The 21,928-nt window shown below is 46.0% G+C and overlaps 1 protein-coding gene across 1 annotated transcript in view; it reads left to right on the top strand.

Annotated features, from left to right (window-relative positions):
* Positions 1-3,131: 3,131 nt before the first annotated feature.
* Positions 3,132-21,928, top strand: part of emx1 (empty spiracles homeobox 1) — a 36,633-nt gene continuing 17,836 nt past the window's right edge. The window contains exons 1-2 of the mRNA XM_072256793.1: positions 3,132-3,757; positions 17,105-17,289. Of these exons, the coding sequence (XP_072112894.1) occupies positions 3,415-3,757; positions 17,105-17,289 (528 nt within the window). The 5' untranslated portion in view covers positions 3,132-3,414. The remainder of the gene's footprint in view (positions 3,758-17,104; positions 17,290-21,928) is intronic.

The raw sequence follows: 21,928 nt of genomic DNA, 5'->3' as shown, positions 1-21,928 counted from the left end.
CTCTCAACCCTGGACCACATCCACGAGACTGCAGCCGCAGGAACACCGTTCGATATTCCCATTCATAACTCAGCTGCTGGCGCGGTACCCAGAAGCCGGACAGATTTCATACCTTGTTCCCAACAGGCCCCGGTGAAAACAAATAACCTGGTGTGGGAGAGAAATTCGGCTTGTATCAATATACTGCGCGCTCAAACAAGCTCCCAGCAACGGCAAAATTACACTGACCAGATGCGTCTTTTAGTAATTTTGTCCGGGGGCTAGGGGGCCGCGAGTACGAGGGAATTATTCGGTGGTCAGATTACCGCACTGATAGGCTCGTGTATATAAAAATACCACTTAAAAATAGGAAACGTTTTCGTTTAATTTAGCCCGGAAAATAGGTAGATTTATTTTTACACAATGCTGGTCTAGTAGAACCGTCTTTTTACTTTCACAAATCTATCGTTTAGTTTAATTTCAAACATATGTACTTTACACACCAGGGAAGGACTGACTTTCGGATAAAGCGAGCGGAGTCGCAAATGAGCCGACTGCTTTACAGGCAATGTGTTCCGGCGAGAGGTAGCTATCTCTTTGCTCGGCCCGACAATCTGTGTTCTAACTGGGTCCCGCTGCGTCGCACAATTTGGATCTGTACGTACTTACTGTCCGTTATGCCGCTGGCGACTCGGGTAGCAGTGAAGGTACTCCATCTCCCATCAGACCACCAATCGTAGTCTTGGTCTTGGCGGTGCTCAGAGTTTCCCCTTGGTTTTCACTACTCTCTGCCATGCAAGGCCCGGGTGGAGACACAGGACTATCACCGCACACAAATGTAAAAAGATTCTTCATTGCCGTTTCCATAACAGTTCTGTTTTTTCTAGTCAGGGTTGTTAGCCCTGAGCCGAACCCCCAAACCTGGAGGACTGGTGGACCACTCTTAGTCTGGCATCTACTCTTTGACCTGTTTAGCATGGGTGACCCGACCAAAAGCCAAAACATAAAGCCCTGACTCCCGCCATCATAGCTCTCCGGGTCATTGAGGCACGCGGGCCTCCAAACCACCAGAAGGTTTTGGTCCTCTTGGAGGTAAACGACATCTTTAGCTCTGTAAAAATATTTTCATTATTGCTGCAAAGAAGACATGGTTTTAATGCTCTTTCTGCTCGTTTACTCGACCTCAGACACAACTGCAAGAATACTGAAACCCGAAACAATACAATGTCCACCACATGCATTTTTATTATGTCCACAAAAACTATATAGAATATTTCAATGCACCGTGTGTGACACTCACAGAAGCTGTACATTATTTACACATTCTCTTTCAGACTAACACGTCATAAAGTTAACACACACACAATGCAACTGTGAAGCTCCCATCCACTACTTAATATCCCATATCGTTTGATCGATATACACTGTACAATGTGCACATTTCAGTATCGTTTCATAAACAATTATATTCATGCACAAACTCCAAGTAAATTTGAAAAACTTTTGTACAATGTATATTTGCTCAAATTATATTGCATGTAGATAGCATTAGACGGAATGCTGAAGGAACTGGGCAGGCCAGGCAGCATCTGCAGAGAGGGTTAAAGAACACGGTCTTCACACTTCAGAACAGCAATCAGAACCCTGTCACCGGCGTATGTCATGAAATTTGTTGTTTTGTGGCAGTAGTTCAGTGCTAAACATGATAATGCAAAATAAACTATAAATTACAATAAGAAAATATATCAAATTAAATAAATATGCAAAAGGAGAGAGAAAAAGAGTAGTGAGGTTCAATGTCCATTCAGAAATCTGATGGCGGAGGGGAAGAGACTGTTTCTGAATCGTTGAGTTTTGCTCTTCAGGCTTCTGGATGGTAGCATTGAGACGAGGGCATGTCCTCGCGTTGTGGGGGTCCTGAATGACGGATGTTAACTCTTGAGGATGTGTCGATGCTGGGGAGCCTAGCTATCACTTTATGTAATATTCTCAAACAATGTCCAATATCCACACATAGACACTGAACTATGTTCACACGATATTCACACGCATCTAAGAATATTCGTACTCATATTCAACATATTTCAGACACAACATATGGACAGTAGAGTACAATATTCACACTCGCACACAGGATGTTACAATCGCTCACCGTTCCCTCTCACTGTCTCAGCTCAGGAACTCAGTACTTATCTCACCCTCGGCTCGAACCTCTCCCAGAGCATCAGCCCGTGGAACACCTCACCTTCCTGCCGCTGCTTGCCTTCCCTTCGTTCCTCGTGATGTTTTGCGCCATCGGACGTTGATGTTTGACATTTCTTGGAGAGATTAATAATAATAATATTAATAATAATAAATTAATTGGCGCTGAGAATCTACAAAAATTGCAACTATTTTTAGTATGTGCAGGTTAAATATGAAGAATTCTGTATGCGCAATACTATATAAATCTCGGTGTCTCTTTTGCTCGCTCTCACTTTCCCTCACTCTTTCTCTCTCTCTCTCGTTCTCTGTCCCTTCCTATTGTCTGTCTCTCACACCCTCTCCCATTCTTTCTTTCACTGTCTGTCTTTCTCTTTCTCACTCACTCTTTCTGTCTTTCTAACTCGCTGTCTCTCCTCTCTCCGTCTCACTCCCTGCCTGTCTCTTCCATTCCCTGTTCCTTTCTGTCTCTCAGACACTCTCTCTCTCTCTCTTTGTTTCAGTGTCTATCCCTCGGTCTCTCTTTTTCTTTCATTCTCACGCTCTTTTTTCTCTCTATCTCTATCTCTGATTCTGCCTTTGTCTGTCGGTCTCTCTCTCTTTCTCTCTCTCTCTCTCTCTCTCTCTCACACACATACACACACACACACACACACACACACACACACACACACACACACACACACACACACACGAACAAGTTCACAGGCGAGTTTTGTTAACCGATGCCAGTCTCGGGAATGTCCCCTTCACGGCCAGGCATTGACAGGGTTAAGGTTGCTGGCGGGAGAGGAAGGGAGTCCCATTCACCGGTTCACCGGCAAACTTCCCGCCTTCCTCCCGCTGGAAGCCCGCTCCATCCGCCGAGTGGAGTTTGCTCCGCGTTTTGGCGGGTCCCAGGAATCTCCGGGTCTCAGGAATCCAAGTGGGCAGGTGTGGACCAATCCCACGGCCAGGTATCAACAGAGTTCCACCCGCCTCCCTCCCCTTCCTCTTCCCTCTCCCCACCTCCGCCCCCTTCTCAAAGCACAGAGACAGACAAACACACACACACACACCCAACCATCAAGCCTCGGGTCTAATGAAGTGTGGCGTTGTCAGTACATTCACCCAGGAGTTCCTCCGCCTATATCAATGACCAAATCTGCTCACCAACTATCCACTACATTAACCAACTGAGTTTCTCCTCAACCCGGCGGAGGGACGCATCCTACACGCCAGTTTCAGATTAACATGTTCCACACAGCCACCAAACGCTGTTTCACAATCGAGTCTTTAGTGGCGAAGGACAGTCCTCTTTCGCCGGAGGAACCGCTCCGACCCACCGCTCTCAGTTATCCGCCTTCCGCCGATGCGTTCCCCAACACCTTCCAGACAGCGGGGCGCTCTCTGTACTCGGGGCCGGACCTAATGTTCCAGGAGACGGTTAGTCACCCCTCGCTGCCTGTCCACCCCCACCAGCTCGGGACCCATCACTTGCAAAGTCCACACCCGTTCTTCTCGTCTCAGCATAGAGACCCCCTCAACTTCTACCCCTGGGTCTTAAGGAACCGATTATTCGGACACAGGTTTCAAGGTAAGCGAACAGTAATCCAGCGTAAACTGTAACAGCCAGCTAGCACAAACAGGAGATAAAATGTGTTGACTGGGTCCATTGATACAAGAACAAAATTAGTGTTTATAAACTATAATATATATGATTTATATATATATATATATAACATGCTAATATAACTAACATATTAGAAATATATTGTATATATTAGAAATGTATTATAATATATAATTATTACTTTAGAAACCCTACATGTTATACAGGTGGTATACAGGAAGATTATAAATGAACAAACCAACATAAGATATGTATAAGAATTTATAGGAATCTTAATAAATAATATATTTATCTGACATAATTTACAGCATGCTATTAAGAATTGCACAATTACATAGGAATATACACCAAATCTGTACATTGCATATTATAATAACTGCGTTATACGTTATGCTGTACGATATTTATAAAATTGGTAATTTATTATTGTCATATATGAAAACTGTATATATTAAATATATGCAATAGAAACTATGTTATAAAGAGATAACGATACTATATAGATGCTACAATACCGAAATGATAAAGTACATCACACACGGAATCTGTAAATAGAGAATTCCAACATCAAATAAATAAACTGCAGCTGTTTTAGATGGATACGTATGCAATGATTGTAACAAAACTACAAAACTGTTTTATTTAATTTGATCAAACCCATACTGATTTAATATCTGATACCACAATTTTATACAAATAATTGTAATATGATTGAGAGGGGAAAACACAAATAAACACATATTGTACCCACTTTTGATCTGTGTATAGTTCACCGAATCACAGATCTGATTATACTTGATTAGAGATTACTTTAGAGAGCCGGGTCCAATCTGAATGGCGAAGGAATCTTGCTGGGTTACGAACGGTGCGAAATATACCCGCTCTCAGACTAACAGTTTGAAAGCCAACGCGTTCAACCTTTGCTCAGACATCCAAAATGTACAGATCTTTTAGAACTTCAGTGTACTTATTTTTTAAAACAGCCCCAGGCCGGTGTAGAAACCGCACCAGAAAAGTGCCACCCGAGACGAACACGGCGATAGCAATGAACACGTTTTAAGTTGATTTCGTGTAACTATTAACAGCGGGGATGGGGGTGGTGGTGAGGGGAGGAATGAAACGAATTGATCACATTTACATAGATTAACCCGTCTTCAATGTAAAAGGCGTTTTGTCGTTTGAAGACAAAATTCCCATAAATAGAGTTACATTTGTGAACATCATCCCACCGGCAAATTCTCGGAACTATATGGACTTGTTTCCCCTCTGACTTCAGCAGGAGGGATGACGGTTGGGGGTGGAATTCAATGAGACCTCTTGCCATTCCTGTCCAAAGGTTTCAGCCTGCCCTGAACCGGAGACTGGCCATTGCAGCAAACCTGAGGAAGAGTGGAATGTGAGGCGGCCTAACCCATAATCACCGAGTCATTACAACTAAATATTTTTTTGTTATCTGTTCACATTATTGTGTTGATAATATTTTATGTACTGTATGTGATATATATAGGGTGTTTTTCACCTTGGCCCCAGAGGAACGGTGTGTCGTTTAGCTGCATACATGTGTACGGCTGAATGATAATAAACGTGAGAATTAGAACCAGGTTTAATATCACTGGCGTACGTCGTGAAACTTGTTGTTTTGCGGCAGCAGTACATTGCAATATATACTAATAAAGCTATAAATTACAATAAGAAATATATATATAATTAAGTAAATAGGGCGAAAAGAGAGAAAGGTGGTCAGGTAGTGTACACGGGTTCCTTGTCCATTCAGAAATCTGATGGCGGAGGGGAAGAAGCTGTTCCTGAAATGTTGAGTGTGTGTCTTCAGGCTCCTGTCCTCCTCCCTGATGGCAGCAATGAGAAGAGGACACGTCCCGGGTGGCGAGGGTCCTCCGAGACGGATGCCGCTTTTTTGAGGCACTGCCTTTTGCAGGTGATGCCGAGGCTAGTGCCCATGATGGACCTGGCGGAGTTTTCAACTTGAACTTGATAAAACAACCACACCGTTTCCAGTACAGATCTAAACGCCGAACACTAAAGGTATCCGTCAGGCGAGGCGCTGCATCCCTCTGCCCCTCAGGGAGAGTTAATTGCAACGAGGAACAGTCACAAAATCGGTCCGGGCCGTTGCTGGGTGACTCCGGGAAACTCTCCTTCAAGCCTATAAATCCAGCTCTTCTCCGTCCGAGAGGCCAGCTACACCACTCAATGTTCGAAAGCTCAAAGTTCGAAGTAAATTTATTATCAAAGTACAGATATATCACCATATACAACCCTGAGATTCGTTCTTTTGCGGGTATACCCTGTAAATCCAGGAACCACAACAGAACCAATGAAAGACCGCACCCAACAGGACGGACTAACAGACGGCGTGCAAAAGACAACAAACTGCAAATACAAAAGAATAAGAGATAAAAAGCAACAAATATTGAGAACATGACGTGAAGAGTCCTTGAAAGTGAGTCCGTAGGTTGTGGAATCTATTCAGTGTTGGGGTGAGTGAAGTTATCCCCTCTGGCTCAAAAGCCTGATAGTAGAGAGGTAGTAACTGTTCCTGAACTTGGTGGTGTGAGTCCTGAGGCTCCTGTGCCTGGGCGAGATGCAGTGTTACTGGTTCAGGATTTCGAGCGAATCTGGATTGTAGGCGTTAAAAGGCAATAAAAATTGGGGCACTGCTGAAATGAACGCGGATCATATCGGGAGGCGAACGGCTTCTCAACACCCCGTGTTATTTTATTGTATATGACGAAGCTGCACTCTGGGGCGGGTGAACGGAATATGGCGGAATTTCAGCATCCAGACAGGTGTTAAATTTCTGCTAAACTGCACATTGAGAAATATTCCTCTGTAGAGTGGAGCGATCACATAAATATCTCATCTCACTAGCTATTGAAACCGGTGTGGAGACAGGGTTTGAATTAATGCGAGCGGAAAGAACAAGCCAGGAGCGAATTCCTACCGGCAATAAGACCATAAGACAGGAGCGGAATTAGGCCATTTGTCCCGAGTCTTCTCCGCCATTCAGTCATGGCCGAACCACCGCTAAACTTCAAAGTGAATTCATGATCAAAGCAGGTATATACGACTCTGAGAGCCAATTATTGGCGGGCATTCACTGCAGCTATAAAGAAATACAATTGCACACAAACGCAGACGGACAAACAGCCAATGCGCAAAAGAAGTCAAACTGCAAATAACAAAAAAAAAGTAAAAGTAAATATTTAGATAATAAATAAGTAATATTGAGAATATGAGTTGAAGAGATTCAAAGTGAGTCCATAGGTTGCGGTGAGTGAAGTTATCCACACTGGTTCAGGAGCCTTAAGTTTGAGGAGTCCTGAAGTTGACGGCGCGGGACCCGAGGCTCCTGGAAAGTCCTTGGCGGTAGCAGCAGTGAGAGGAGAGCACGGCCCGGATGGCGGGGGTCCTTGATGATCGATGCTGCTTTCTCGTGGCAGCGCGCCTTGTAGATGGCCAAAAAGGCTTTTTTAAAAATAACGCAGCTATTGCTTAAAATCCCCGTTCCCCTCCATTTCCATCGACTCAGCCCTCTCATTAAATGCCAGGGATTAAAATCCCCGACCCTGGGATTAACACACACAAAATGCCGGGGGAACTCGGCAGGTCAGGTAGCTTCTATGGAAGGGAGTAAATAATCGATGCTTCGGGACAAGACGCTTTCTCGGGATTCAAGTTCACATTTAAGTTCATTGTCACCTGACTGTACATGCATACTATCAAGTGAAATAACCTTCCTCCCGATCATGGTGCACTCACAGAGCAGATAGCACACACAGCACATAAACCGAAATATTACCATAAATAAGTTAAAATACACGTGAAGTGCGCAGCACAGGTAAACAGTAAACAGTAAGCAGCTCGCTGTTCTAGTGACGAGACATCGGCGATGGCATTAGTCTCAGGGCCTAAGACTAGTCTGGCAGTCCTAGTCCTGATGCTCCTGTACCTCCTTCCTGGCAGTGGGTCAAAGAGATTGTGGGATTGGTGGTTGGAGTTCTCCGCAACGATTCGGGCCCTTTGCAACGCTCCCAGTAATTGGGGCGAGGGAGACCCCGGTGATTCTCTCCGCGGGTTTTTATTGTCTTCTGTAGGGTCTTGCGGTCTGATGCCTTACAGCTTCCGCACTACACAATGAAGCAGCCAGACAGATCAGGACAATCTGTCTTTATAATTCGCTACTCTGGGATTTAGTTGTTAAAATGTACACTTATCTAAACGTGCTGGATCCTTGCCTTTAATTGCGTAGTTTGTAAATATTGGAGCGAGTCAAAACACATAAAAGAAATTCCCATTTAGGTTTTAGGTCGGCATAGCCAAGGGTTACCTTTTTACTGTTTACATGCAGTTTTGAATTATATTTTATGAACTTATTTTTGGTAATAATTGTTTATGAGCTGTTGAGATGTATGTTGTGTAGGTGCACCGTTGTCCGAGGAACGTTGTTTCGTTTACATATATGTACAGTCAGATGATATTAAACTTGAACTTAAAACTAGTAAGATTGATTAGCGGGGGTGAGCGGGGCAGAGATAGTTGTGAGAGGCGGAGCGAGCGAAGAGAATCATTTATTTGGATACGGGGGGAGGGGTGGGAAGGTGATTATATTATAAAGTAGAGCGAGTTTAGGAAAGAGTAGATCCGTGGATACTTTCATCATTGAAAACTTACCACACAATTCAATATCAAACGGGAGATATGAGTCGGGGTGCACACACAGAATGCTGAGGAATCTCAGATCAGGCAGCATCTATGGTAAAGAATAAACAGTCAACATTTCGAGCCGAGTCCTGACCTGCCAAATCGCTCCAGCATTTGTGTGTGTGTGTGTTGCTCTGGATTTCCAGCATCTTGAGTTGGTGGTCAGAGAGATGAAGTGACTGACGAGGAAATCGTACAGTACAAGGCACGGAGGTGTAGTGAACTGCGAAGTGGTTCGTAATGGACTTCAGAAAGTATAGACAGGAATGGTTGCTGAGGTGACTGATACAGTTTACTGTCGAGAAAATCGGAGTGTTGTGTTTGGTGGTAAAACACACAAAATGCCGGAGGAACTCGGGAGGTCAGGCAGCATCTATGGAGGAGAATAATGTCGTTGACATTAACACTGACAAGTAGTCTCGGCCCGAAACGTCAACTGTTCATTCCCCTCCACAGCTGCTGCCTGACCTGCCGATTTCCTTTAGCAGTTTGTGTGTGTTGCTCAAGATTTCCAGCATCTGCAGAATCGCTTGTGTTTACATTTTGGCCGTAGACTTGATTAAATTGGAAGGTGCAATTCTAGTGAGGTACAGGAGCAGAGAGATTTGGATAGACCCATAAACCCGATTTGTCACGATATCATAAACCTGATAGCCGAGTCTGGTTTAAACATCAACTGGGTGCCTGGGCTTTCTAACCGGAGTGCAAGAACAAGTGAGTTACGCTGAACACTTATTAATCAGTGACTTGTTCTGAACATCGGCTCTGTGCCCGGGTTCCGGAGCCACGGCTTACGGCAGACGAGAAGGATTTGGAGAGGGCGCTGAAGAAAATGTTCCGAACAAATCAAAATTGGTTGACGGGATCTTTAGGTCTGGCGGAACCGGGCTGCTCTTCCAGGAACAGAAAAGGTTGTGTGAAGATGTAATTGTTCAGATCATATCCCAAAGCGTATCTGCTCGTGTTGGGAGTTCGGGTGCGGAGACAAGCAGGAAGAAAGATAAATGCATAGATTGTAAAAGAAGAAAATAGGTAGACAGATAGATAGATTAAAGGTTAAGGTTCAACTATATTCACCATACACATTTACATGTGTTAGGAACTTGCTGTGGTGTTTTGTAACAAAAACAAAAGGATTAAAGAATTTAATAGATGGGGGGGGGAGAGGAAAGGGAGTGTGTGTGCGTACGTGAGAAAGAGACAGGTAGAGGAGAGGAAGAGAGACAGATTTCTCTCGTAGGAAGAATCGCCAAGAATCAGAGAATACAGAATAAGAGAAGCAATAGATGAAGACATTCGGAGTTGGGGTTATGAGAAAAAGGCCCCACAGAGGATGCTGAGATAGGTCAATCATTGAGGGATAAGGGCTTGAAAAGGCGAATGGCCTTCTCCCGTCCCCACTTCATTACAAAAGAACCAAAAGCGAGGAGGAAAGGTGATTCTGCACTGCGGGTGCTTGGGCTCAGGGCTGTATGGCCAGGAGAACAGAGGAAGTATTCAGTTGATGGGCGGGTTGAAGAAGTGCAGGCGGCTCTGGGAGATGGCGGGGAGTGTGGGAGGGAGGGAGGGAGGGGGAGTACGTGACAGAACGGGGTTGGAACGGAAGAGGCCGAAGAGGGACTTTCTTGAGTAATATGACATGGTCCAGGATAGATTGTGGGGAACTTTACCTCCAGTAAGAGAAGGGACTGCGACTAGTTGCTGTAGGTAAGAAATTTGGAAGGAATTGTTTTCACCCTGAGGGTGACTTGAATCTGGAACACACTCCCACATTCCCTGAGGGGGCAGAGAATTTCACAACATGTTAGTCCTTCGACCAGGCGTGGAAAGCTGCGGATGGAGCGCTGGAAAACGAAATCGGTACTTGATGGTCAGCAAGGGTATAGCGGGCCGAATGGACTGTCCCCGTGCCGTGTGACCCCGAAACTTCCAGGACAGCGGGAGGCTTGAGGGGGAGCTAACGACAGCGAATGAGAAGCTGAACTAATGAGTCGACAGATAGAGTGAGAGAGAGGGAGGTAGTGAGAGAAAGAGAGGGGGGAGAGGGACAGGGGCGGGGGAGAGAGAGAGAGAGAGAGGGGGGGGGTGGGGGGAGAATAATCGGGCAGAATCTTTGCTCCGAGCAGGTTGCAGGCTGCCGTGATAAATTCGCGGGAGAGGGCTGTCTCTTCCCCGCTCATTAAAGGATTTTGTTAAGGAAATTTGAAAGACAAGCGGCAGAATGTCGAGATTATCAAAGGCTCTTGCGATTGTAGAGAGGCGGATTAAATTCTTAACCTGGTCTCGGGGCGGTAACTGCGAGAGGGAGAGCGGCGGGGTGCGCTGGAATTTGCGTAAAGGCGGCCTCTACGGGAGCCCGAGGACAGGCAAGAGTTAGTTTCATTCTCTCACAAATGGAGATCTGAGAAGACAGTCACGCTCAGACGCGTTCCTGTAAAAATCAAGGTCGTCCCCAGAAGAGAAAGGCCAGGGGGTGGGGGGGGGGGTGGCTGGAGATTTTCCGATCAGCCCGCGGGTTGTAAACTGACATGGCCCCTCACCTTCCCCAAGCTCACACACAACGTGGCTCCACGGACCGTCCTTCCAGCTGTAAAGAACACCCCAACACAGCCACCAAACTACAGGTGCCGGAAATCTGATACAAACCCCGAAAATTGCTGTTGAGTGTGTTCTAGATGTACGTGTGTATTGTGAGCCACGGTACCGCAGCTCGCGGCGTTCCGGAGCTCCGAGTCCAGTCCCGGCGCCGTTCTGTGAAGGGTTTGTACGTTCTCCCCGTGACCTCCGAGTGCTCCAGTTTCCTCGCACAGTCCAAAGACGTACCTGTTAGTAGGTTAACTGGCCATTGTAAATTGTCCTGTGATACATCGGTGGGTTGCTGGGCGGGTCATTGCGCCGGAAGGACCTGTTCAGCACTGTATCGCCAAATAAAAACATAAATAAATAAAAGCTAGTAATTAAGCACCTAACTAAACTAATCCCGTCTGCGTACACAATGTTCATATCCCTCCATTCTCTGCACGTTGGATAATTTTATGTTACATTTGTATTAATGAATAAACTTCCATAATATCATTATTTTATATGTAAGGTCCATGTTCCTCCATTTATGTTCCCAAGTACCACTTCAACACATATTATACTCCTTCCCCTGTGCACCATTTTATTATTCGGGCTTCTTTCCCCTTCCTTTCCAGTCCTGATGAAGGCTCTAGGCCTGAAATTTTGCCAGTTTATTCCCCTTCATAGATGCTGCCTGACCTGCTGAGATCCTCCAGCATTTTGTGTGTGTTGCACATCTATTGTATCTACCTCTACCGCATCCCAGGGACCCACCACTCTCCATGTATAAAAATCTTGTCCCCCCACCCCATCTCCTCTGAACTTACCCCTCTGAACTTGAATAACTTCACTCAACGTCACTGTTCCCACAACCAATGCACTCACTTTCAAGGACTCTTCATCTCATGTTCTCGATATTGAACTAGTTATTATTATTCTTTCTTTCTTTTTGCATTTGCAGGTTGTTGTCTTTTGCACACTGATTAAACACCAAGCTGGCGCGATTTTTCATTAATTCTATTATGCTTATTACTCTATTGTGGATTTATTGAGTATGCCCACAAGAAAATGAATCAGTATATGGTGACATACTGTATATGTACTTTGATAATAAATTTACTTTGAACTTTGAACCCCCCCCCCATTTTAGATGCATGCCCTCTGGCACTGGACATTTCCATCCTGGCAAGTAGATACTGGTGGTCTATCTATACCTGTCATTATCTTATAAACCTCTATCAGGTCTCCCCCGAGCCTCCATCTCTTCACAGCCAACAACCCAAGTTTGTCCAACTTCTCGTTATAGTACATGCTCTCTAATCCAGGCAACATTGTGGTAAACCCCTCCAAAGCCTACACACCCTTTCCAACATGGAATGATCAGAGTTGAACACAATACATCAAATGCAGCATAGCTAGTTTTTATAAAGCTGCAACGTAACTCGAGGCCTGGACTAATGGAGACAAGTATGCCATACACCACCTCACAATCTACCTCATTATGATCCCGCACTGCACTTTCTCTGTAGCTCTTAACACTTGATTCTGCACTGATATTCTGCTACTATGCTCTGCCTTAATGCACCGTGTAATGAATGAAAAGTATGCAAGACAACTTGTCACTGTATCTTGGTGCAATAGTATCTGTACTGATACCTTCTGATAGCCACTTTCAGGGAGCGACAGACTTGGACCCCAGGATCCTTCTGTACACCAGCAATATTAATAAACTGGGATAGTACATTGCCCATGCACTGTCTCTTTACAATGGGCTGTCTAATGGAGGTTAGGGGTGTGTGCGTGTGTGTGTGTGTGTGTGTGTGTGTGTGTGTGTGTGTGTGTGGTGTATATTGATTTTAATAAGGCATTTGACAAGGTTCCCCATTGTAGTTTCATTGAGGAAGTCAGGAGGCATGGGAGCCAGGGAAAATTGACTGAGTGGATACTGAATTGGCTTGCCCATAGACGGATGTTGAAATGGCTTGTCCACAGAAGACAGAGGGTGATTGTAGATAGAAAGCATTAAATGACTTAGATGAGGAAGTGGCGGATGACACAAAAGTTAGTGGGGTTATGGAGTACAGAAGATTGTCATAGGTTACAGCAGACTATTGATAAGATGCAGAACTGGGCTGAGAAGTGGCAAATGGAGTTCAACTGGAAAAGTGTGAAGCGATTTGCCTTGGAAGGTTGAATTTGAAGCCAGAGGACAGGGTTAATGGCTGGATTCTTAGTAGTGCAGTGGAACAGAGATATCTTGGGGTCCACATCCACAGAACCCTCAATGTTGCCATGCAAGTTGATAAGATGGGAAATTGAGTTCAAGAGCCACGAGATAATGTTGCAGCTCTATAGAACCCTGGTTAGTCCACACTTGGAGTATTGTGTTCTGTTCTGGTCGCCTCACTATAGGAAGGATGTGGCAGCTTCAGAGAGGGTGCAGAGGGGATTTACCAGGATGCTGCCAGTATTAGGGAGCATGTCTTATGAGGATACGTAGCGTGAGCTAGGGCTTTTCTCTTTGCATTGAAGGAGGACATGAGGTAACGATAGAGGTGTACAAGAAGATAAGTGGTATAGATTGTCTAATCAGCTAGTGATTTTTCCCCCCAGGGTGGAAAAGAGGGGGGATAATTTTAAGGTGATTGGAGGAAAGTGTAGGGGGGATATCAGAGACAGTTTTTTTTACACAGAGAGTAGTGGGTGCATGCAATAAGTTGCCAGGGGTGCTGATAGAGGCAGATACATTAGGGACATTTAAGAAACTCTTAGGTAGGCACATGGATGATAGAAAGATGGAGGGCATTGTAGGAGGGAAGGTTTAGATTGATCTTGGAGTGGTTAAAACGTGGGCTCAACATTGTGGGCTGAAGGGCCTTTGCTGTGCTGCACTGTTCTGGTCTAAAGTGTCACAACTCACACTTGGCAGGATTAAACCACCTGCCATTGGTCCACCCATATCTGTAGCTGGTCTAAGTATATCCTGCTGTAACTTTGACAGCCATCTATGTGCTCCGCAACACAACTAATCTTTTTAACATCTGCAAACTTATTAAATCATCTATCTACATTTTCATCCATGCCATTTATATATATCATGAACAGAAGAGGTTCCAGTACTGATCTCTGTGGAGCACCACTAGTCAAAGCCCTCCTGCCAGAATAAGTCCCATCGACCACTACCTTCGATCTCGTATGGGCAAGCCAATAGCCACATGATGCACATTGAAAGCTTCCCTTGGACGGAAAAGATATGGGCCAAATGTGGGCAAATGGGACTGGCTTAGTTGGGTTTCTCATTCAGCATGTTGGGCTGAAGGGCCTTTTCTGTGACACAACTGTTGTTGGCAGAATTTCAGATGGTGTCGAGGAGATGTACAGGAGTGAGATAGATCAGCTGTTTGAGTGGTGCCAGAGCAACAACCTTGCACTCAACATCAATAAGACCGAGGAATCGAGTGAGGACCTCAGGAAAGGGGAAGTCGAGAGGACACACGGCGGTTCTCATCGAGGGATCAGCAGTGGAAAGGATGAGCAGATTCAAGTTCCTGGGTGTCAACATCACAGAGGATTTCACCTGGGTCCAACATATTGATGCAATTGCAAGGAAGGCAAGACACTGGCTGTATTTCATTAGCAGTTTGAGGAGAATTGATACTGCACCAGGGACACTTGCAAATGTCTACAGATGTACTGTGGAGAGCATTCTAATTGGCATCACCATCTGATATGGAAGGGTCACAGCAGAGGATCGGAAAAAACTGCATAAAATTGTAAACTCAGTCAGCTCCATCATGGGCACTAGTTTCCCAGCATTGAGAACGCTTAAAAAAGATGATGCCTCAAAAAGACAGCATCCACCACTAAGGACCCTCATCACCCAGGACATGCCCTCTTCTCATTGCTACCATCAGGGAGGAGATACAGGAGCCCGATGACACACACACAATGTTTCAGGAACATCTCCTTCTCTTCCACCATCAGATTCCTAAATGGACAATGAACCCAAGATCACTTCCTCAGTATTTTCCCTCTCTTTTTGCACTACTTGTTTAATTTAATTTTGTAAAATCTATACTTATTGTAACTTATAGTTTTTATTATTATGTGTTGCAACATACTGCTGCCGCAAAACAACACATTTCACAACGTATGCCGGTGATATTAAACCTGATTCTGATTCTATGTTGCTTGACTCTATAATTCTCTCAGCCCCACCCCACTTGCACCAACTCTTAAACTGTTAGCAGTCACTAACCTTTCCAGTCCTTATGAAAGTTAATGGGCACGAACATCAACATCTCAGTGTAATTGAAAATGGAAGAGCTGTAAATATTGTCAATTGGTTTATTAATGTCATCTGTACCAAGTACAGTACCTGTATAAAACTTTGTTTTGCACACCATCCATAACAGGCCATTTCACCCCAACAGTGCGTTAAGGAGTACAAGGGAAACCAATAACAAAATGTCGACTAAAGTGTTGCAGTTACAGAGAAGGTGCAGTGCTGGCAGTCAGTTATGTACAAGAGCCATAACAAGGTAGATTGTGAGGTTTAGAGTTTACCCTTTAGTACAAGAGAGCAGTTGAAGTGTCTGATTAACAGTGGGGTGGAAGCTCCTTGAGCCTGGTGGTACCTCCCTTCAGGGACAGAGAGGTGAAGAACAGTGGGGTAGAGGTTGTCCTATACAATTTTAAAAGAAACAGAGTTAAAAACTCTCTGCAAGTCGCTTGGCGTCTGTGCAGAAACTCAAACTGCATGTCAGTGAGATACTGGGACTTTTTTCCCGTCCTGATGAAGGGTCTTGGCCCGGAATGTTGACTGTACTCTTTTCCGTAGATGCTACCTAGCCTGCTGAGCTGCCCCAGCAACCCACAAAGCCGACTAACCCTAACCTAATCAAGGGACAATTTACAATGACCAATTAATTTACCCGGTACGTCTTTGGACTGTGGGAGGAAACTGGGGCACCCGGGGGAAGCCCACACATTCCACAGGGTGGACGTACAGAGACTCCTTACGGAAAGGCACCGGGATTGAACTCCGAACTCCGACACCCCGAGCTGTCATAGCGTCACGCTAATCACTGTGCTTCCGTGGTGCCCAACGTAAATATAAAACGAATAACGGTGGTGGGGCATTAATAATTGAAACACAAAAGGTTCTACCGATGCTGGAAATCCAGAGCCACACACAGAAAATGCCGTGGAGGAACTCAGCAGGTCGGGCAGCATCTATGGAGGGGAATAAACAGTCGAAGTTTCGGGCCGAGATCCTTCATCGGGACTCAGCCCAAGTGCCGACTGTTCAATTTCCTTCACAGATGCCTGCCCGTCCTGCTGAGTTCCTCCAGCATTTTGTGTTGCGTCTCTGCACATTTGCTTGGCGGCTTCACACATTGCTACAGTTCAGATGATTCAGTTCGGTGCTCGCGATATACCTGGGCGGTTCACTGGCTCCTTCAGAGGTCACACTGGGGACTTGCAGGTCAAATCTGTGCCCGGTCGGGGAGTTGCAGGCCACATCTGTGCCCGGTCACACTGGGGAGTTGCAGGTCAAATCTGTGCCCGGTCACACTGGGGAGTTGCAGGTCAAATCTGTGCCCGGTCACACTGGGGAGTTGCAGGTCGAATCTGTGCCCGGTCACATTGGGGAGTTGCAGGCCACATCTGTGTCCGGTCACATTGGGGAGTTGCAGGCCATATCTGTGCCCGGTCACACTGGGGTGTTGCAGGTCAAATCTGTGCCCGGTCACATTGAGGAGTTGCAGGTCAAATCTGTGCCCGGTCACATTGAGGAGTTGCAGGCCAAATCTGTGCCCGGTCACATTGGGGAGTTACAGGGCAAATATGTGCCCCGAGAGGAGTTTGATGGAGTTGGTGGTCAAAGAAGAGATAGTTTTGAGTGCAGACGGTGTTGGGCGGTGAGGCGGTCGATAGAAGGGGCAAAGGGTAACCAGGCACTGAGAGGAGGGAGAGGGAATGCGTCAGTGAGAGGCTGAGACTGACCGGCTGCTCTCTCGGCAGGGTCGGACGGTGCCCAGGACACTATGTTACTGCATGGACCTTTCGCCAGGAAGCCCAAGCGGATCCGCACCGCCTTCTCGCCGTCGCAGCTGCTGCGCCTGGAGAGAGCCTTCGAGAAGAATCACTACGTGGTGGGCGCTGAGAGGAAGCAACTCGCCAGCAGCCTGAGTCTGTCAGAAACCCAGGTACCAGGGGTGTCCTGCTGGATCCGGCAAAACCTGTCCGCACCCGGGAAAACCTGTTAACACCCGGGAAAACTTGTCCGCACCCGGGAAAACCTGTTAACACCCGGAAAAAACTTGTCCGTACCCGGGAAAACCTGTCAACACCCGGTAAAACCTATCCGCACCCGGGAAAACCTGTTAACACCCGGGAAAACGTGCCCGCACTCGGGAAAACCTCTTAACACCCGAGAAAACCTGTTACCTCCTGGGAAAACTTATCCGCACTCGGAAAAACCTGTTAACACCTGGGAAAACCTGTTACCACTCTGGGTAACTTGTTGGCACCCGGGAAAACCAGTTCACATCCGGGAAAACTTGCCTGCACCTAGGAAAACTTGTCCGCACCCCGGAAAACCTGTCAACACCCGGCAAAACTTGTCCGCACCCGAGAAAACCTGTCCGCACCGGGTAAAACTTGTCCGCACCCGGAAAAACCTGTTAACACCCGGCAAAACTTGTCCGCACCCGGGAACACTTATCCGCACCCGGAAAAACTTGTCTGCACCCGGAAAAACCTACTAACACCCAGTAAAAATTGTCCGCACCGGGGAAAACCTGTCCGCACCCGGGAAAACCTGTTAACTCTCGGGAAAACCTGTTAACTCCTGGGAAAACCCTGTTCACACCCAGGAAAACCTGTCCACACTCGGGAAAACCCGTTCAATACTCGGAAAAAACTGTTCACACTCGGGAAATATGTTCACACCTGAGTAACGGGGCGGGCTGTCTGATCCAGGGAATCCCATCTACACATAGGAATCCTGCTCCCACCTTCGGAAAAAAACGTCCCCACTCGAGAAAACCTGTCCACAGCCAGAAACCCGACCACGCCCGGAAAACCTGTTCACACCTGTGTAACCGGCTGGAATCACATCCACACTTCAGAATCTCATGCATACCCAGGAATCTTGTCTATACCTGGGAAACATGTACACACCTGGGTAACCTGTCCACGCTGGTGAAACCTGTCCCTATGGGGAGAAACCTGTCCACACCTAGGAAGAATAGATGCATACGTTACATTGCTATGACAGGGACATGTGCACAATATTCAGTGAGGTGTGTGTATACGGATCAATGCCATCCCTCCCAGAGCGGCCTTCAGAAGGTGCTGTTGAACATCAGCTGTTCATTATGCACATGGTCTGGAGTCACATGTAGCCACACAAGGTAAGAATGAAAGATCTAATCACAAGCACAAGTGATTCTGCAGATGCTGGAAGTCCAGAGGAACAAACCCTAAAATACTGGAGGAACTCAGCAGGTCAGGCAGCATCTATGGAGGGGAATGCAGAGTCGATGTTTCAGGCAGAGGCTCTTCATCAGGAGGGTAAAAGCCAAAATAAGTAGGTGGGAAGGAGTACAAGCTGGCAGGTGAGACCAGGTGAGTGGGAAGGAGGGTGGGTAGGGGAGAGGAGGGAGGACATTTGAAGCTGGGAGGTGATAGATGGAAGAGGTAAAGGGCTGAAGAAGAAGGAGTCTGATAGAGGAGAGTGGACCATAGGAGAAAGGGAAGGAGGGGAACCAGAGGGAGGTGATGGGCAGGTGAGGAGAAGAGAAGGGATGAAAGAGGGAGAAGTGGAGGGGGAGAAATTATCAGAAGTTAGAGAAGTCAATGTTCATGCCATCAGGTTGGAGGCTACCCAGACGGAATATGAGGTGTTGCTCCTCCAACCTGAGTGTGGCTTCATTGTGGCAACTGAGGAGATCTTGGACTAACTTGTCAGAATAGGAATGAGAAATCGATTTGAAATGGGTGGCCACCAGGAAATCCCATCACTTGTGGCAGATGGAGCAAAGGTGTTTGACAAACTGATCCCCCAATTTATGTCAGGTCACGCCAATGTACAGGAGGCTTCACTGGGAGCACTGGACACAGCAGAAGGCTCTGAAAGACTCACAGGTGAAGCATTGCCTCTCCTGGAAGGATTGTTTGGGGCTCTGGTTGATGGTGAAGGAGGAGGTGTAGGGGCAAGGATAGCACTTGCCCTACTTGCAGGCATAAGTGCCAGCAGGGAGATCAGTGGGATGGAACAAGTAGATAAGAGAGTCATATAGGGAATGATCCCTATGGAAAATGGTGAGGGAAACATGTGGGATACTTTTATTGAATATGGACGATTCTCTTTCCCAAAGAGCAAGGCAGATTTTGATTGCAACACACACAAAATGCTGGAGGAACTCAGCAGGCCAGGCAAAATTTATTGAGAATGAGTAAATAGTCAATATTTCAGGCCAAGACCCTTCATCGGAACTGGAAAGGAAGGGGAGAGTCAGTATAAGAACGGGAGGGGAGGAAGAATAGATAGCAATCCCTTTTTTGAATAATTCCATGGTGTGTTCGATTAGTTGAACTGAAGTAATGTTGTTATTGTCATCCGATGCTTTTGAACAACTATGACATCCCTCCCATCTCTGGGGGTATGCTGATCTTCAGTGGTCAGGGCTTTATAGAAGTTGAGATCTTACAGTATATCACGGTTGTACAAGACATTGGTGAGGCCGGATTTGGAATAATATATGTGGTTTTAGTGCTCTGTTATAGAAAAGATGCCATTAAGGTAGAAATAAAGCAGGAAATTTACCAAGATGTTGTTGGGACTTGAGGAACTGAGCTATGAAGGAAGGTTGAGCAGATTGTGACTTTATTCCTAGGAGTGTAGGAGAATGAGAAGTGATCTTATAGAGATGTAAAAAACTATGATGGGCATATATAGGGTGAACACACTTTTTCCCAGGGCTGGGGAAATCAAGAAACATAGAAACATAGAAAACCTACAGCACAATACAGGCCCTTCAGCCCACAGTGCTGTGCTGAACATGCATTTACTTTAGAAATTACCTAGGGTTGCCCATAGCTCTCTATTTTTCTAAGCTCCATGTACCTTTCCAGGAGTCTGTTAAAAAACCCTATTGTATCTGCTTCCACCACCATTGTTGGCAGCCCATTCCACGCACTCACCACTCACTGCACAAAAAACTTACACCTGACATCTCCTCTGTACCTACTTCCAAGCACTTTAAAACTGTGCCCTCTCATGTCAGCCATTTCAGCCCTGGGAAAAAGCCTCTGACTATCCACATGATCAATGTCCCTCATCATCTTATACACCTCTATCAGGTCACCTCTCATCCTCCGTCGCTCCAAGGAAAAAAGCCCAAGTTCACTCAACCTATTCTCATAAGGCATGCTCCCCAATCCAGGCAACATCTCTGTAAATCTCCCCTGCACCCTTTCTATAGTTTCCACATCCTTCCTGTAGTGAGGTGACCAGAACTGAGCACAGTACTCCAAGTGGGGTCTGACCAGGGTCCTATATATTTGTAACATTACTTCTCACTCTTGAACTCAATCCCATGGTTGATGAAGGCCAATGCATTGTATGCCTTCTTAACCACACAGTCAACCTGTACAGCAGCTTTGAGTGTCCTATGGACTCGGACCCCAAGATCCCTCTGATCCTCCACACTGCCAAAAGTCTTACCATTAATGCTATATTCTGCATTCATATTTGATCTACCAAAATGAACCACCTCACACTTATCTGGGTTGAACTCCATCTGCCACTTCTCAGCCCAGTTTTGCATCCTATCGATGTCCCGCTGTAACCTCTGACAGCCCTCCACACTATCCACAACACCCCTAACCTTTGTGTCATTAGCAAATTTACTGACCTATCCTTCCACTTCCTCATCCAGGTAATTTATAAAAATTACAAAGAGTATGGGTCCCAGAACAGATCCCTGAGGCAGACCACTGGTCACCGAACTCCATGCAGAATATGACCCGTCTGCAACCACTCTTTGTCTTCTGTTAGCAAGCCAGTTCTAGATCCACAAAGCAATGTCCCTTGGATCCCATGCCTCCTTACTTTCTCAATCAGCCTTGCAAGGGGTGCCTTGTCAAATGCCTTGCTGAAATCTATATACACTACATCTACTGCTTTACCTTCATCAGTGTGTTTAGTCACATCCTCAAAAAATTCAGTCATGCTGATAAGGCCTTTGACAAAGCTATGCTGACTATTGCTAATCATATTATGACTCTCCAAATGTTCATAAATCCCGCCTCTCAGGATCTTCTCCATCAACTTACCAACCACTGAAGTAAGACTCACTGGTCTATAATTTCCCGGGCTATCTCTACTCCCTTTCTTGAATAAGGGAACATCTGCAACCCTCCAATCCTCCAGAACCTCTCCCGTCACCATTGATGATGCAAAGATCATTGCCTGAGGCACAGCATATCTCCTCCCTCGCCTCCCACAGTAGCCTGGGGTGTATCTCATCCAGTCCCGGTGACTTAACCAACTTGATGCTTTCCAAAAGCTCCAGCACATCCTCTTTCTTAATGTCTATATGCTCAAGCTTTTCAGTCTGCTGTAATCATCCCCACAATCACCAAGTTCCTTTTCCATAGTGAATGTGAATGAAGGCAGAGATTTAAGGTGATAGGGGAAACATTTAATAGGAACCTAAGAGGAACTGTTCATTCCAATGGTGGTACTCACAGTATATGGAATGAACTGCTCGAGGAAGTGGTTGAGGCAGGTACAATAACAACATTTAAAAGACTTTTGGATAGGTACATGGATAGGAA

This window comes from Mobula birostris, chromosome 4, assembly GCF_030028105.1.
Source record: "Mobula birostris isolate sMobBir1 chromosome 4, sMobBir1.hap1, whole genome shotgun sequence".
Classification (NCBI taxonomy): domain Eukaryota; kingdom Metazoa; phylum Chordata; class Chondrichthyes; order Myliobatiformes; family Myliobatidae; genus Mobula; species Mobula birostris.
Note: the sequence above shows the minus strand (reverse complement) of the source record. Positions and strands in the feature narration are given on the sequence as shown.